Below are 14,701 nucleotides of genomic sequence, written 5' to 3'. Positions count from 1 at the left end.
AACCTTATTTTCCTGATTATCATTAAATGGGGGTCCGTAAAAAGAAAATTAAAAAAAAAGTCTCGTCTGACAAAGTGTCTCATTTTCCCCCACCCTACTATATCTTTAGTATACTCTGATTATACATCCCAAAACAAAATAAAATAGTCTGTAAACCAGTTTTATAGGCTCTGAAAAACGAAAACATAACTAACATAGGAGTTGATATACCCAAAGTCCTTAAGGTGTAACCGAAGAGATTTTAATCTCTTTGGTGTAACGATCACACTTTTTATTCAAAAAATTACTTCCTTCCCTTTTTTATCAATAAGCGTGTCTTAAGTTTTAACAACTGCTGTTTTACTGTTACTGCCTGTCTGTTCGCTTTTGTAAACTCCGTTCTTCATTATCGTGACCGAAGAAATGAAATAAGTTTGGTCAAAGCAGAGTCCGTATATGAACACATACGGACTCTGATTCAAAGTCATCGGTGCTTCTATGAATTATAAATTTATTAAATTTATTCAAAGAAAAATAAATTTATTTAAAGCAGAGTCCGTATGTTTATATACCGTATGTTTATATACGGACTCTGATTCAAAGTCATCGGTGCTTCTATGACTCTCGATATACCGATTACCCAGCCATAAAAATTACATATGTGGTAACAACTTTTCAGCAAAAAGTTAGTCATTACTGTTGTCGTTGCCTCGCCACGCGATGATAAATTCACATTTATTCGATCTTTTTTATTAAACGATCGTGGGACCAATGCAATTTGGGATCGCACAGCTAAGGGTCGATTGTCTAATTTTTTAAAGTACTGTGGTTTAATTTTCTTATTCTCGGTTTTGTGTTTTGGAAGTTAAAATATAAAAAGTATCTGTTTCTGCCTTTGAATATCGATATTGTACGTTATTATAATTTCTATAATTAATGGTCTATTACTACAAAATTATTTAGACATTTATTTTTACAAATTTAATCGATTTATTTAACGTTCGGTAAAATATTTACAATGCGTTTTACTTACAATTGATGTTACGAATGTCGTGTGTATACAGTTGTGAGGTGCTCCATTAGTAGTTAATGTATTTATATAAAAAAACAAGCTTATAATAGTGGCGGTAGAATGCAATATCCTATAATAATAATTCTCATTGTCGCGTAAATACAGACGACACAGTCAATATGTATTTAACCATGCTGCAAGATTGTATATTTTTGTCCTTTCACTAATAAATACTTAATTTTGATTAGTTTTTTATCCGAAATGTGGATATTATGTGGCACTGTTTTAATAATATTACATAGCATTATATTCTAGCGCAGCATAGAGCCTGATGCCCGGTTCCTTCACTTCACTATGTCCACCATGTTCGCCCGCAATATTCGCTATGTCCACTATGTAATGAATATTGTAGACATAGGGGACATAGTGAAGTGAATATTGTGGACATAGCGTACATGCACTAATTAAAGGAACCGGGCATCAGGCTCTATGCTGAATATTGTAGACATAGGGGACATTAAGGACATGGGTAATACTGCCGCTGGTGACCAGTGAAAATTTTGGTCTCAAAATGTTCCTTACATCTCCCTGATACCCGCTGTATAATTTTTTTTTGAAAAAACTCGGGCGTTCGTGTCGAAAATTAAGTTTGAAAGTGCGCGAAATCGTGCTGCGTCACCGTATTTTCCACACGAGTCGTCATGGATTAAACAAAGGTTAGATTATGACGTCATAGAATGCGAATTACCACGTTTGATTTCTACGTTACAGATTACGTAATTTGTTAGTTTTTTGGGAGATTTAGGGGTTGTGGGTTAAAAGTAGGGGTTAGGGTTGGGTTAAGGGTTGGGGCTTGGGGCTTTCCCCAGCAGAAAACAGTGCGAAAAACAAGATTATAACGTGCTGTAATGTTCGAAATATGTCACTACTGTGACGTAATGTATCGTTAACCTTATGCAAGTCAGGCGAATTACGGTGACGCAGCATGTTTTCGTGCATTTTCAAAGTTAATTTTCGACACGAACGCCCGAGTTTTTTCAAAAAAAAATTATACAGCGGGTATCAGGGAGACGTAAGGAACATTTTGAGACCAAAATTTTCACTGGTCACCAGCGGCAGTATTACCAAGGACATGCACTAACCAAGGGACCCCCTGATGCCCTGATGTATTGTGTTTTGTAAATACCTTTAATTTGTACTGTATACTTTTAGTTTGAAGTTAAAAGTTACCACTAGTCGTTTAAATGTAATTTTTTACCATCTTACTCAGGATTCAAAAGTTGTGAGCAAAATGTGCTGCTTTGCAGCCAGAATGCTTCAAAATATATTTGCTGTATATTACAAATGAACAATGAAGAAGCAACAACCTGCAGCCGCATTTCGTGGTAATTTCAAAGTAATAGTTGATCCCCAACTAAAAAAAGGACAGGAAAAGTTGGTTCGGTTTAATGGAACAGAATACAGCTGTGAGGTATGTTGGAACTGGTTATAAGAATGTGTTTTAATAACGGTTAATTAGTGAAACTTCCATCGTCATGTACTCATGTTGTTATATTAAATACTTGGTTTTGTGATTGTACACATTCTATACAGAACCATGGACAAGCACCTGTTGCTGTTCGTGATCCACGTGCAAGAGTATCAAGATTATGGAGTCGAAAAGAAAGAATTGATCTTCCTGTACCAAGATATAAGGCATGATTTAAGTTTAGTTTTTCTATAATACCTGTTAATTTAGGATGTTCCTTCCAATTTAAGTTGATATACTATTTGTGTGAATAAGTTTTGTTTTAAAATATATATATTCGGCATGGTTGCACCAGCCTCACTTTTTTACAAAAGGACACTAGTTTCAATGCTGCCACTGTGAATAAATTAATGACATTTAGTTATGTCTTAAAAAATCATGTACATAGTATGATCTAGAAGGAGTAGAAAGTAACAACGTAAACATCAGATATGGTTAAATGATTTATTCTTACAGGTGGATGAGAACTACACTGGTGATGTACCACCAAGAGAAGTAACCTTTTCAAAATTAAACGATAATATCACCAAACAGTTCATGGAACAAATGTGTTCTAAGTATGGAAAACTTGAAAGAGTTCGTGTATACCATCATCCCAAAACGAACAAGCACATGGGACTTGCAAAGGTTTGTATGCTTTCACTGTGACTCTATTAATAAATTACCCTGAGTGTTATTAAAAAATGAACCTGAGTTTATTCTAACGAACTTGCATCTTTGGTTATATACAACTTTGTAGTAATTTGTCTTTAAAATTAAATTACCAAATATATTATTAGGTTGTTTTTGCTTCCATCAAGTCTGCATCCATGTGTATATCTAATCTGCACCAAACTTCAATAATGGGAAATATTATTAATGCCGAAATTGACAGTAAAGGTAAGACCACTATTATTATTATCTTTGCATATTGCATGGTCTTCATTTTATGGACCGGTTTAGCTGAAGCTTTCACGAAGCTTATCTATACTTTTTGATGTCTGCAAACTTTATTGGTCAAATTTTAAAATGTATGATGTCTAATATTGTTAAGCAAAAGTTTAAAATAAATTAATTAAAACAGATGTCATTTTATATAATTTATAAAACTTGGGTGTGCTCTCTGTTTAACTCTGCAGTGTTTAATTGAAACTTCCATTGATGCCACCTTTGCACTGAATTCAGTTGCTTCACACAAATAGCTACTGTAGCTTAGTTCATTATCATCTGTGCGAAGTAAGTTAGATTATGTAACTGTTGTGTTCATTTAGGTGAACTGTTAAAACATCTTTTCAATAAAATAATTCGTGGAGAAATATTGGCTGAGACGATGCCAGATGTAATTCGACACACACAAGAAAAACCAATCACTCGGCCAGTACCTGTTAAAGACAGAAGGAAATCATCTCAAGAAGATCCAAGGTGAATAAAAGAATATCTTGTGTTGTAGAACATTGGTTAGATGTAATACCTCCAACCTTGTAATCGAAAGTAATATCTCGAAAGGCACCAGGTTGCAATAAACAATGTTACTGATAGGAAATTTTTGTGTTATTGATTTCATGCTTTTTAAATAATAATTTTTAAACTTAGACGAAGGTCATCAAGTGATAGGAAGTCCTCCATGGAGCAAACAACATCCAGTCACGGTCCAAAGACTCCTCCATCTACTCTTATTGATGGAAAGCCCAATGATAACAAACAAGTACTTTTATTTTTATTGTAGAACTGGTATTGCAAGTATTGAACTAAAAAGTGTTTTGAGTTATGCGACTCTTTGAAGAATTTACAAATATTGTGAATATTTCAGCCAGTGATGTGTAAAATTGACTCTTTTGAAATTGTGCTTTAAAAACACAGCAGGGAATCCAAGGGTAATGTAGCCTTTAATAAAGGTTTGAGAATACTTGGTGTGCATAAGATATGACATACTTTCATTTGGTTAGGACTTGCTAAACATGGAGGGTGCAAGAGTTCCAATGCATTCAAATACCAAATCATCGGATAATGAAAGTGGGGTTTCTGATGAAGCTACCAGACAGCACCAAAATCCCCGGGTAAACAAACGTAAAGTTAAGAAAAAGAAAAAGTCTAGGAAATATAGCAGGAACTCTGATAGTGATACTGAAATGGAAAAAGGTAAAAAAGGATTACCCATGTGGTCCACTGAATTGGAACAACGTATTGAAAATTTATTATCCGAACAAAATCGTAAGTACAACCTTGATAGTACAAGTCGGTCGTCGAGCCATGAATTTAAAAGTACAAGCAGCACAAAATCTAGTGATCGGAAGTACAGTGAACAATCAGGGACTGATAATGATCATTCAGAAACAGCTGAGGAAAGTGATGTTTTTGATCAAGCTTCCATGTCAAACCACAACCATGTAGAAACAGCTGAACTTATTGATTTGGAGGATGGTGAGTGCTCCGGTGATGCAGAAGAAGTCCACAATGAAAGATCAAGGAAACAATCTCCAGTCATACAAGTGATGGAAAGAGCGCAACATGAAACTTCTCCTGATACGAAATCTGAACGCGTTTCTTATTCCCCTTCTGTGGTTAACTCTGTAAATGAAAATTCATACCACGATAACTCCCCCAATCAATTTCCTCCAAGTCAATCACCCCACAGAATAGTAGGTAGAAGTATACCAACAGACTCAATAAACTATGAAAGACGACAAGAAGATCGTCGGAGACCGCCCAGTCCAATTGAGTTAAGATCACGCAGTCCTTTCCCCCAAGAAAGGTATCGGCACGGTGGTCGAAGTCCAGAATACATTGATAGACACCACTTTGACCGTTATCCACCAAGACACCGAAGCCCATCCTTTGAACATCGACACCGGAGAAGTCCGCCACCTTTTGAACTTCATCGACCAAGGGGTCGTAGTCCAAACTTTGATCACCGCGGTTTCCACCACGGGGGTTATAGAGGAAGAATGGGAAGTCCTGGTTATATGCGACCATCAGATTTTCCACCTGGGCATCCTGAGTTCAACAGAAGAAGGAGTCCAAGTCCAGGGTTTAGTCGTAGAAGAAGAAGTATCTCCCCCGTCCATCCAAGGTATGGAATTCGTAGGGAGTTTGAAATGAGTCCCCGTCGAGATAGATACCGACGAACACCACCAGATATCGGTCGCCATCGTCGCGAACCTAGTCCTCGTTTTGCTGAGTATGATCGTCATAGAAGAAGAAGTCCTGGCTTCCATAGAGATCATCATTACCATCCTCCCTCGAGCCCAGACTCTCGAAGGCAACGAGATAAACGGGAACTTCCGCCAGAATTTCAGGAAAGATGGTCAAGAAATCGTTCCCAAAGTCCTCATCATTCACACTTCAGGTATACAATATACATGCATGTAACTTTGGTGGTTTAAACCTTAACCGCGGGTCGCAAGTTCGCAGCAGAACTTAAGAGAATCAATATCATTGCCAAAGCTTCTATAATTTATGCTAAATCTTTTGGGTCAATGAAAATCTATACATGCAAGTGGTGCATGTACACTTACTTTGCATGTGAGATAGGACCCATGTGGGAATGGGGGTAGCTAAGTTAAAACTACAAAAGATCCTTCCTTAATTTGACCCATGTTTGTTTAGACGAGACACTTCACCCAGGCACGATAGTCACATGAGAAGATCGAGATCCAATTCTAGAAATTGCTCAAGACCCCGATCTCGTTCCCCGAAACTCACAGATGATCGACCTTACTCACCTGGTGACTTTGCTGTTGAAGATAATATTGAATCTGATGTTGCTATTCATACTTCTGTATCTACTGATGCAGTTGAATCTTGTAAGTACATTGGCTAAAACTATTGAGGCTTACAATGTGAGGTGATAACACTTATCGCCCGTTAAAATTTCTAGGAACCAGTTTGGGAATATTTTCTAAAATGAATTGTGGGCTAAAATATTGGGTAAATAAAACGTAATGATTGAAGCAGTGATAATCTGATCCTGATTAATCCAGGACAGTAATGGGTAAAATGTTAAGATCATTAGGATAACTGGTAAAATCTATGTTTGCTTTTATTGTATGATGGGTATGCAAAGCCATTTATAACAGGATTATAGAATTCTGTTAAGAAAAGATAAGTATTTAATGAAGAGTATTTAATGTAGTGTTGTACAATATTTTGGCAAAGTAAAAATTGCTTTAGAAACATTTAATTTTTTTGCAGATAGTGATTCTGCAAATCATAAGAAAGGCCGACGCAAAAACAATGATTCATCTGATGTTGGTGAACTACAGCAAATATCACTGGATGAAAGGTTAAGAGAGATGACCGGGGAAGCCCCTGATGATGGGACACCTCCACACTCCCCATTATTAACTGAAGCAGAGGTTCCAGTGTCTGATAATCACGTAAGGCATGGCTTTTTTTCAAGAAATGCCTTTTAATATTTCCTACAAAACTCACACCAACGTGTTGCTAATAAATGCAGTCATAACTTCTAGGACAGTTTATCTTGTCTTACCTCACAACCTTTGTATAAACCTTACATGTCATTTTAAGTGATGTTTGAAATAATCTCTTCGTAACAGCAGGAAGACATACCGGATGGTTCGGACGATATGGAAATATCTTCAGGTGGTAGCACACACTCACCTCACTTACAGGAGAAACAAAACTTTCATCCAAACCAGCAATCATGGCAGTATAATCAACAAGAAATGTGGAATGGTTTTGATCCTAGGTTTGTATGCAATCAATATTTATATAAACTGTTAAATTTGGCAATATGTTAAGAAGCACCAGGTTTATTAAGCCAGCACATATGCTTCGCGATATAACATATGTGTCTGTGTGGCAGTGGTATTTTATTAGCCGCCAGAATATGCAATAATGTGTGATCCAATGTTGATTGAATGATTGAATCAATGTAACTTGCTTTATCTTCGTTTGGCCGGGAATTGACAGTCGTTTTTACACAGATATTCTGTTTTTATATATCTTGTGGCAGTGTACGAGTTACGTTACTTTGTGGTATAACAAATGTTTTTTCTGTATGATTGACAACTTACTCAACCGTTAGTGACTACCGGGTAGGAGCAAATGGCGTTAAGTGTCGTATGAGGTTTAATAACAGTAGCTTCAGCTGTTTAACTTTCACAACATCCAGATTTCATCTTCCCAACCAACAACCAATGTGGTGTCCTCCAGCACAAAGGTTTCCACATAATGTTCCAAATGGTTTTATTCGACCTTTCATGCCAGGTAATTACTTTACAGTAAAAACTGAAGCAGTGCTTTCCGAAATAACATATTCAATGCTTTTTGAGGTGGCCTTTGTCACTTAGTGAAGAGTATTTTTAAAACATTAGATATTTTAAATTGTCAAGCACCTTTATATACACAAATTAGGTTTGATTTGGATTTCTCAAACTGAAATATGATTAAATAAGTAGGTGTTTTGTATTTTCCATTTGGTGACATATAAAATCCAATTCTGTTTAAAAACTTCCTTTCTTATGTTCTGTCCACTTTTGCCATTGCTACACTATGTATATGTAAAGTTTTCCTATTTTTCATTAGATTGTCCGATTGACATGAAAATATTACCACCCCCACCCCCTGGTTGGAACAACAGACCATGGGTGCAGGGTCAACCTGGTGTCCCACATATGTCACACATGCCACCTCCCTTCTTACCACCATTAATGCAAGGTTTGAATCAAATGGATAACACAGCGGTTGACAATGCATTCGCTCACTGTGCTTTAAACAAAGTGGCGGCAGAACTAAAGGAAATCATGAAAAAGGACTTGAATCGGAAAGTTATTGAATCAATGGCATTCAAAGTGTATGAAGCATGGTGGGACGAACAGTATGCACTCAAAAACCCGAAACCGACGGCTCTAAAAAAGACAACTGTCCATCAAAACCAAGCAAGTTTAAAAACTGAATCAAATATCAACACAGAACAACCAGTAGTTGATAAAGTTAAAGCTGAAAGCAAACCTGCTGGTAAATTGCCAGCTTTGCTTAACACATTTGATCCACTTAATTGGGCTAAAGGTTCAATGGAAATGGATGGATTTCGAATTGGTCTTGGACTTCGATCTGCCATCTCTAAGATGCCTTCATTTCGTGTCAAGAAACCAACTCCAAGCTTTGATGAGAAATCAAAACTAATTGGTGACAAATCTAAAGGTAATATTAAAATAGCAGTTTAGTTTAACAAAATTGGCACCCAAAATCAACCACATGAAATTGTGTAATGTAGATCTGAATTTAACAACTTATTTGAAATATGTAAAATTGTCAATATGTGCGATATAACATTGTAGGAGTTGTCAACTTTAACATTTTTTGCAGCTGAAACGAAATCCGAACAAGAGGTTCAACGAAGAAAGAGGATCCGACAAACACTTGATAGTGAGGGAGAGGAAGATGATGAAACTGATTATTCAGATGTGGACGACAAGAAAACAAAAATAATTGGTAATTTAGACCAAGATTTAAAAGATATTGTGCTTTTTATTTTATGAGTGGCTGCCATAAGGGAGGCTGAGACCTGACTTGGAACGTTTTTCCAACTTATATGCCTAACAATCTCTTTTCTTCTATTTATTCACTTCGAAATTATAATGTCCTAAAAAAGACACTAAATGACAAGAGTGTTGTTATGTTGATAAGTTGTTGAAACATGGGTACAAAATAAATTACAATAAATTTAGAGCTAGTAGTTCACAGCCTACAATTCTTAACCAAAACCCTCTAAACCCCCACAATTTAACTTATAGTTATTAAAGTTAAAGTTAGTAGTTGTGTTAAAGTAAATGTTGATAATGTTGGTTCAGGTCGGCTTGATGTTGATGAAGTCTTCAGCACATCTTCATCATCTCAGAGCTCGGAAGATGAAGATGATGATCAAGAGTCCAGTGAAGAGGAGAGTGATGAAGGATCGGATGAGGTGATATTTATAAACCATGTTCGGGCAGGTCAAAGGCAAAAAATGCCTTAAAAGCAATAATTCAAAACTAACAAAATAAGATAGTTGTAAGAAGTTAGTGTGTGGGTAAGATGCTATAGCAGATAGCAGTTAGTGGTTACGTTTTACTCTTAGGTGCTGTTTGCTGTTTGTTTGGTAATATCTCATTAAAGGGCTGGAATTCACACCTTTGAAAGCAGCTATCAGCTATAAATTGACATAGAACCACCTAAATCTTCTGATTCATTTTGTTGATCTGTGATACTTATATCATCAGGATGTTGAACCATTAATTGGAGTGAAGAGGACAATACATGATGATGTGAGGAGTGAACCTCCGAAAAAGAAGAAGAAAGATAACATAGATGAAGTGAAGATTGAAGCTGAAGTTTCCAAACCAACAAACAGGTTATTATATGATCTCTTATTTTAATAATAACATTTCAAGTTGCAAAATGAAATACATATACTATTATATAACGTCATGTTATGTTACTGCTAATTGACGCAAATCACGCAATTGTTTAAATACATTTTTCCCCATGTTTGCATATTTTAGAAAGTACATTTTCTAAATTACAAGTTTACACAGCACTCAAAAGTTTTTTTTCGAGAATTATTGTCATTAACTCTTCTTAAATGCAGCTTGGTGATACTTAATTATTTTTTATTGCTGATGTACGTATAAATGCTTTTAATGCTATTTTTTTAACACCAACAAATAACTTTTTATAGATCTGATGACGTAATAAAAGCAGCATCAATGTTATCCGAGTTACAATCCGGTAAATCATTACTTCCACCATCTGCCCCTGCCAATATTGTTACATCACAAACATTAAAACACGTTCATCCGAAGAAAAGATTTCGTTTACTTTCTACTGATGCAAGTGGTCATGAGGTGGGCCTTTTTAATCCTTGGTTTTTAGAATTGGTTCAAAGTCAATCTAATGCAGTCAAGTAAAAGCTGACAATTCCTCAGCTTTAAACCCCTTAATCTTATGTTCCTTTCCTCTAACTTTTTTTTGTAGCTTTGAACTTTGGGCTGTGAATTTTTTGGATACATTTTAAACCTTAGCATTAAAATACTTACACAATATTGCATATATAGCGCTTACATGGCATTTGTATAATTATCAATGTAAATGTATAGATATCTGAAAGGCTTCGTTCCGATGATGAATTATCAGCTATGAGTGACAAAGAAAAAGCTGCTTTGGAAGTTCTCACTGATATGAAATCAACCCCAGAGCGACGAATGTCAACTGTAAATAGGTATGTGTTGTCCAAATGATTTTATTTATGTCAAAAAATACCATTTTGCTTGTAAGACACGTAATGCTTAGTCAGTCAAAATTACTAGAAAGTTCTCCCAAATATACAATACAATCACCCACAAAGTACATCCCTTTAATGGACACAAGGTGTTTGAAATTATGCAAATTTACAATGTTATTATTAGTTTGAGTTACTCCCAAAGTCCCAAGCAGGGATAAATAAGTGATTAAATAAAAGTGAATTTCATAAATTTACATATATATATATATGGGGCAATTGGTTAACAGTCATGAGTATGAAACATGACCATGTGTTATAATGACTCTCGTTAAATCATATTTCTCACTCTCTTATTATAGATTGTCAAGTTCTGATTCAAGTGACCAACCCATCCTCCCAACTACACCTGGTCGTCAACACAGTGAAGTGACGAGTGTCTTCTCACCACCTCTCACCCCCGCACCATCATCAAGGTCAATATTCAGCCATGATACACACCCAAGCAGTGACATGCGAATACCTATAACACCCGGCTCTGATACAAATCTTAGTGATCGTAAAAAGTCTGACAGCAAAGAATTGGAAGCAGTTCAAGCGTTGCTCTCAATAAAAGAGTCTCAACCTCCCATCCCTCCCCTGTCTCCTCCCACTCCTGTGAGCACCAAGCATCAACCATTGAAGAAGAGAGCAGATCTTCGTTTAACTATACCTCCGGTAATATATCTTTTTATATGTTTTGTTATGAAACATGAAAACTAGCCTGACAGCTCTCAGCTCATGGTTATCAGTTTGAAGATCCCATTATAACAATGTGTGTCCTTGAGTAATTCACCAAAACATCATTTAAAAAAAAATACCAACAATTGTCTAAATTATCATCCGTGCCACATTGAGTAATTTGGCATTATGTATAAATAAGAAAAAAAATATTTTATATTATTTCTTCAAACAGAAAAGAAGCACTTCTGTGTTGACACAAGAGGATAAAGATAGGATGACAGCATTAGCTGAGGAGCATAACTACTTTGCAACATCACCAAGAATTAAACCAACATCAAGTCACATCCATCCATCTCTGCTTCAAATATTAGAAGAACATAACTACAGGTAAAATACAACAAGCATACCATGTAATCCAGTATGCAAGCATCTAACTTTGACTCAACTAACTTTAAACCCTATAAAGTAAGCAGCACATGGTAACTTATGGTTAGGTTTATGCTTTGATGCCTAGGATATGGGGTAACAGGTCAAAAATACAGAAGTATATTTTATTGAAATAATGTTTTTATTTCAGCTGTCCACCGAACCAAGCACCAAAAACACCACTGAAAAAATCCCAAGGTATATTTGTAATTTAATACAAGTTTCAATATCTATTAATAATCAATTTATTGTTAAGATGAAGCACCATTCTTACATAATGATGTCATATCAACATCTGAATCTCCGGTAAGTAAAAATATTTTAAGATTTTTTGGGGGATTTGTTTTTTTATTTTTTAAAGGTCAGAATATAACGTCAAAATGTTGCTACGAAACATTAATTCACTTAAAGGACAGTTTTAAAAATCATCTTTGGTATTTCTTTAATAACCCAATTTCTTTTTTATTCTACTTTAAAGGCATCAGCAGCTGAACTCGTGAAACTGCGACATGGTGATTCAAAGATGTACAAAAAAATTAAACAGAGGACTGACCAATTATATTATGAGGAGAAAATCAAAAGGTCACTGGTTGGTCGGTTTAGGGAACGCACACATATGGATGATATGAGGATGATGTATAATATCTGGGATAGAGGGCTGGATGTCGAAGATATGAAGGTAATTTAAACTATAGTGAAGTGGGTGTAGTTTAGTAACTTCCACATCAACAATTCTAAGCCTACATTTCCCAACTAACTACCAGCTTAGCCAGTTAAAGATTTACAATTCTATTCTACATGAATGAGGCATTAGATTGTGACAGGCCATGCAACCAAGAAAACTTCAAAGTTTACCCGTTTCATATCCACAGTATTTACGTCAAGAATATGAGGATATGTTGGCTAACCCTGGTACAGGGGGGTGGGTGAATGACACACACTGGGTGCCTCACCCTGCTACATACTTCCCTGATGAAAACGATGCTCTCACCACTTCTCCTGATAAAAGGAACAAAAGGAAAAGAAGGCAGGCACGAAAAGATGATATCTCGGATATCAAACCTCATAAAACTGGATGTGCAAGATCTGAAGGTGAAAGCTTTTGCCTGTTAAGTTTTACATACAAGGTTCCTACAAACTTGAACCCTTATCATACATGGATGCTATAGTTAACCTACAATTGCTGGGCCAAACTGTTTATTGCCTAGCTTACAATCGATCTAGTACAGTCTTAGATTTTTATGTCTAATACTTTCTGTGACAGGTTTTTACAAAGTGAACGATAACACGAAGTTGATACAACGGAAGTTAATGTACAGACAAGCTGACAACACACCGCAACCAAAAGGTCGATCAAAGTACGCAAATGAATCTGCCAGTACATCGGGTGTAGCCACCGAGAAATCCCGCGAAACGAGGCACATGATGCGACGCATTGCATCTGAATTCGGTTCTGACGCAAGTGATCTGCTTAAGTATAATCAACTTATGGTAAGTGTGCCTTCAGCGTGCGCCTTTTTTGTATACTGTACACATGAATGTATACAAGATCAGTGTTTCTCCACATACAGTTCGTGGTTACACAGTCACTCAACACCCACACTCCATACCCCATTAACTTATAGTTATTTAAATATAGTAGGGTGGGGGAAGATGGGACACTTTTTCATTCTATTTTCTCGTCGCATTTAGTGGTAAACGAAAAAATTTCAAAGAATTATGAAACCGTATCCTCACGACTCCCATAGACCGTTGTTAAATGTTTAAAACACGATCAGGATATTTGATTATTTTGTGTTAAAGGTGTCCCATCTTCCCCCACCCTACTGTATAAATATGTGCTATATTATTTACCGAATTAAAACAATTCAAGGTTTATTTCTACGGGTTGCTGAATGCAATTTTAGGGATTTGTTCAGGTTTTTGAGGGTAGTGGTCATATGAAAATCTCATTTATATACCTTTCCTCTTTTTTTAAAGTATCGAAAGAAGAGCGTTAAGTTTAAGCGAAGTCATATTCATGGTTGGGGTCTTTTTGCCGAGGAAACTATTGGAGCTGACGAAATGGTCATTGAATATGTTGGCCAACTTGTTCGTTCCCTCATTGCTGATAGAAGAGAGGTTGATTATACACGACGTGGTATTGGAAGCTCGTATTTATTCCGCATTGATTCTGACCACATAATTGATGCGACGAAATGCGGGAATTTTGCCAGATTTATGAACCATTCATGCAACGTAAGTTACGGCATAATACTAAACTAAAAACCAGACATTGATATGTTTTTTTTCTACAGCCAAGTTGTTATGCTAAAGTAATAGCCGTGGACGGGGCAAAGAAGATTGTCATATACTCCAAAGATACAATCAAACCAACCGATGAAATAACTTACGATTATAAGTTCCCGATAGAAGACGTTAAAATTCCTTGTTTCTGTGGTGCACCTAACTGTCGGGGAACGCTTAATTAAATAGCCCCTACCTCTAAATATTTCTACGAACCTACGGAAGTTTCGAATTAACTATTTCCACCTAAAAAAAGTTACTCTGTTATAAGAGCAGTATATAGCCTATTTTAGGAATTAATCTGTCTCTTTTTCATCTATATTGCCCGAAAGTCAATAGTTTGTTACAATTTTTTACGCTCTGTGGTTGCCGAGTTAAGTTTCCACCCCTGCATTTTATTATGTCGTTGCTCACTGCTACATTTTGATATTTTTTGCGAGTTTTGTTGAGCGCTGTAGTAAAACAGGAAGTTTATAAAAAAAATAGAATGAAAATCGTGTCAAAATTTAGTTATGAAGGAATAAAAGTTAGTATGTTTGCTTTTAAA

At 36.0% G+C, this 14,701-nt stretch overlaps 1 protein-coding gene across 3 annotated transcripts; it reads left to right on the top strand.

The window, feature by feature from the left end:
• The first annotated feature begins 2,226 nt into the window (after window positions 1–2,226).
• On the top strand, window positions 2,227–14,648 carry LOC149736270 (uncharacterized). 3 transcript variants are annotated; one of them, XM_089877452.1, is made up of 27 exons: window positions 2,227–2,462; window positions 2,585–2,686; window positions 2,976–3,146; window positions 3,299–3,398; window positions 3,770–3,920; window positions 4,092–4,203; window positions 4,445–5,844; window positions 6,105–6,301; window positions 6,690–6,874; window positions 7,055–7,206; window positions 7,633–7,727; window positions 8,046–8,663; window positions 8,829–8,954; window positions 9,314–9,426; window positions 9,722–9,852; window positions 10,180–10,345; window positions 10,598–10,719; window positions 11,082–11,195; window positions 11,274–11,436; window positions 11,675–11,829; window positions 12,020–12,066; window positions 12,125–12,174; window positions 12,347–12,547; window positions 12,741–12,960; window positions 13,133–13,359; window positions 13,849–14,106; window positions 14,166–14,648. In XM_089877452.1, exons 1-27 carry the CDS (start codon window positions 2,343–2,345, stop codon window positions 14,337–14,339), a joined length of 5,670 nt encoding a protein of 1,889 aa, XP_089733578.1. In that variant the 5' UTR covers window positions 2,227–2,342; the 3' UTR covers window positions 14,340–14,648. The 3 variants fall into 3 exon arrangements, with proteins under 3 accessions (XP_089733578.1, XP_089733577.1, XP_089733576.1); XM_089877451.1 differs by having other exon boundaries at window positions 7,058–7,206; window positions 11,082–11,436; XM_089877450.1 differs by having other exon boundaries at window positions 11,082–11,436.
• The last annotated feature ends 53 nt before the right edge of the window (window positions 14,649–14,701 follow it).

The sequence above is a fragment of the Ciona robusta genome, chromosome 4 (genome assembly GCF_009617815.1).
Source record: "Ciona robusta chromosome 4, ASM961781v2".
NCBI lineage: Eukaryota > Metazoa > Chordata > Ascidiacea > Phlebobranchia > Cionidae > Ciona > Ciona robusta.
This window is presented reverse-complemented; position numbering and strand designations above follow the sequence as displayed.

What these genes read in the sequence shown, in the direction of transcription:
- LOC149736270 (XM_089877450.1), top strand. Translation starts at nt 2,343, where the DNA reads ATGAAGAAGCAACAACCTGCAGCCGCATTTCGTGGTAATTTCAAAGTA. An exon ending in TGCCGAAATTGACAGTAAAG is followed by an intron (nt 3,399 to 3,769) that starts GTAAGACCACTA and finishes GTGTTCATTTAG; the next exon opens with GTGAACTGTTAAAACATCTT. An exon ending in CTGATGCAAGTGGTCATGAG is followed by an intron (nt 10,346 to 10,597) that starts GTGGGCCTTTTT and finishes GTAAATGTATAG; the next exon opens with ATATCTGAAAGGCTTCGTTC.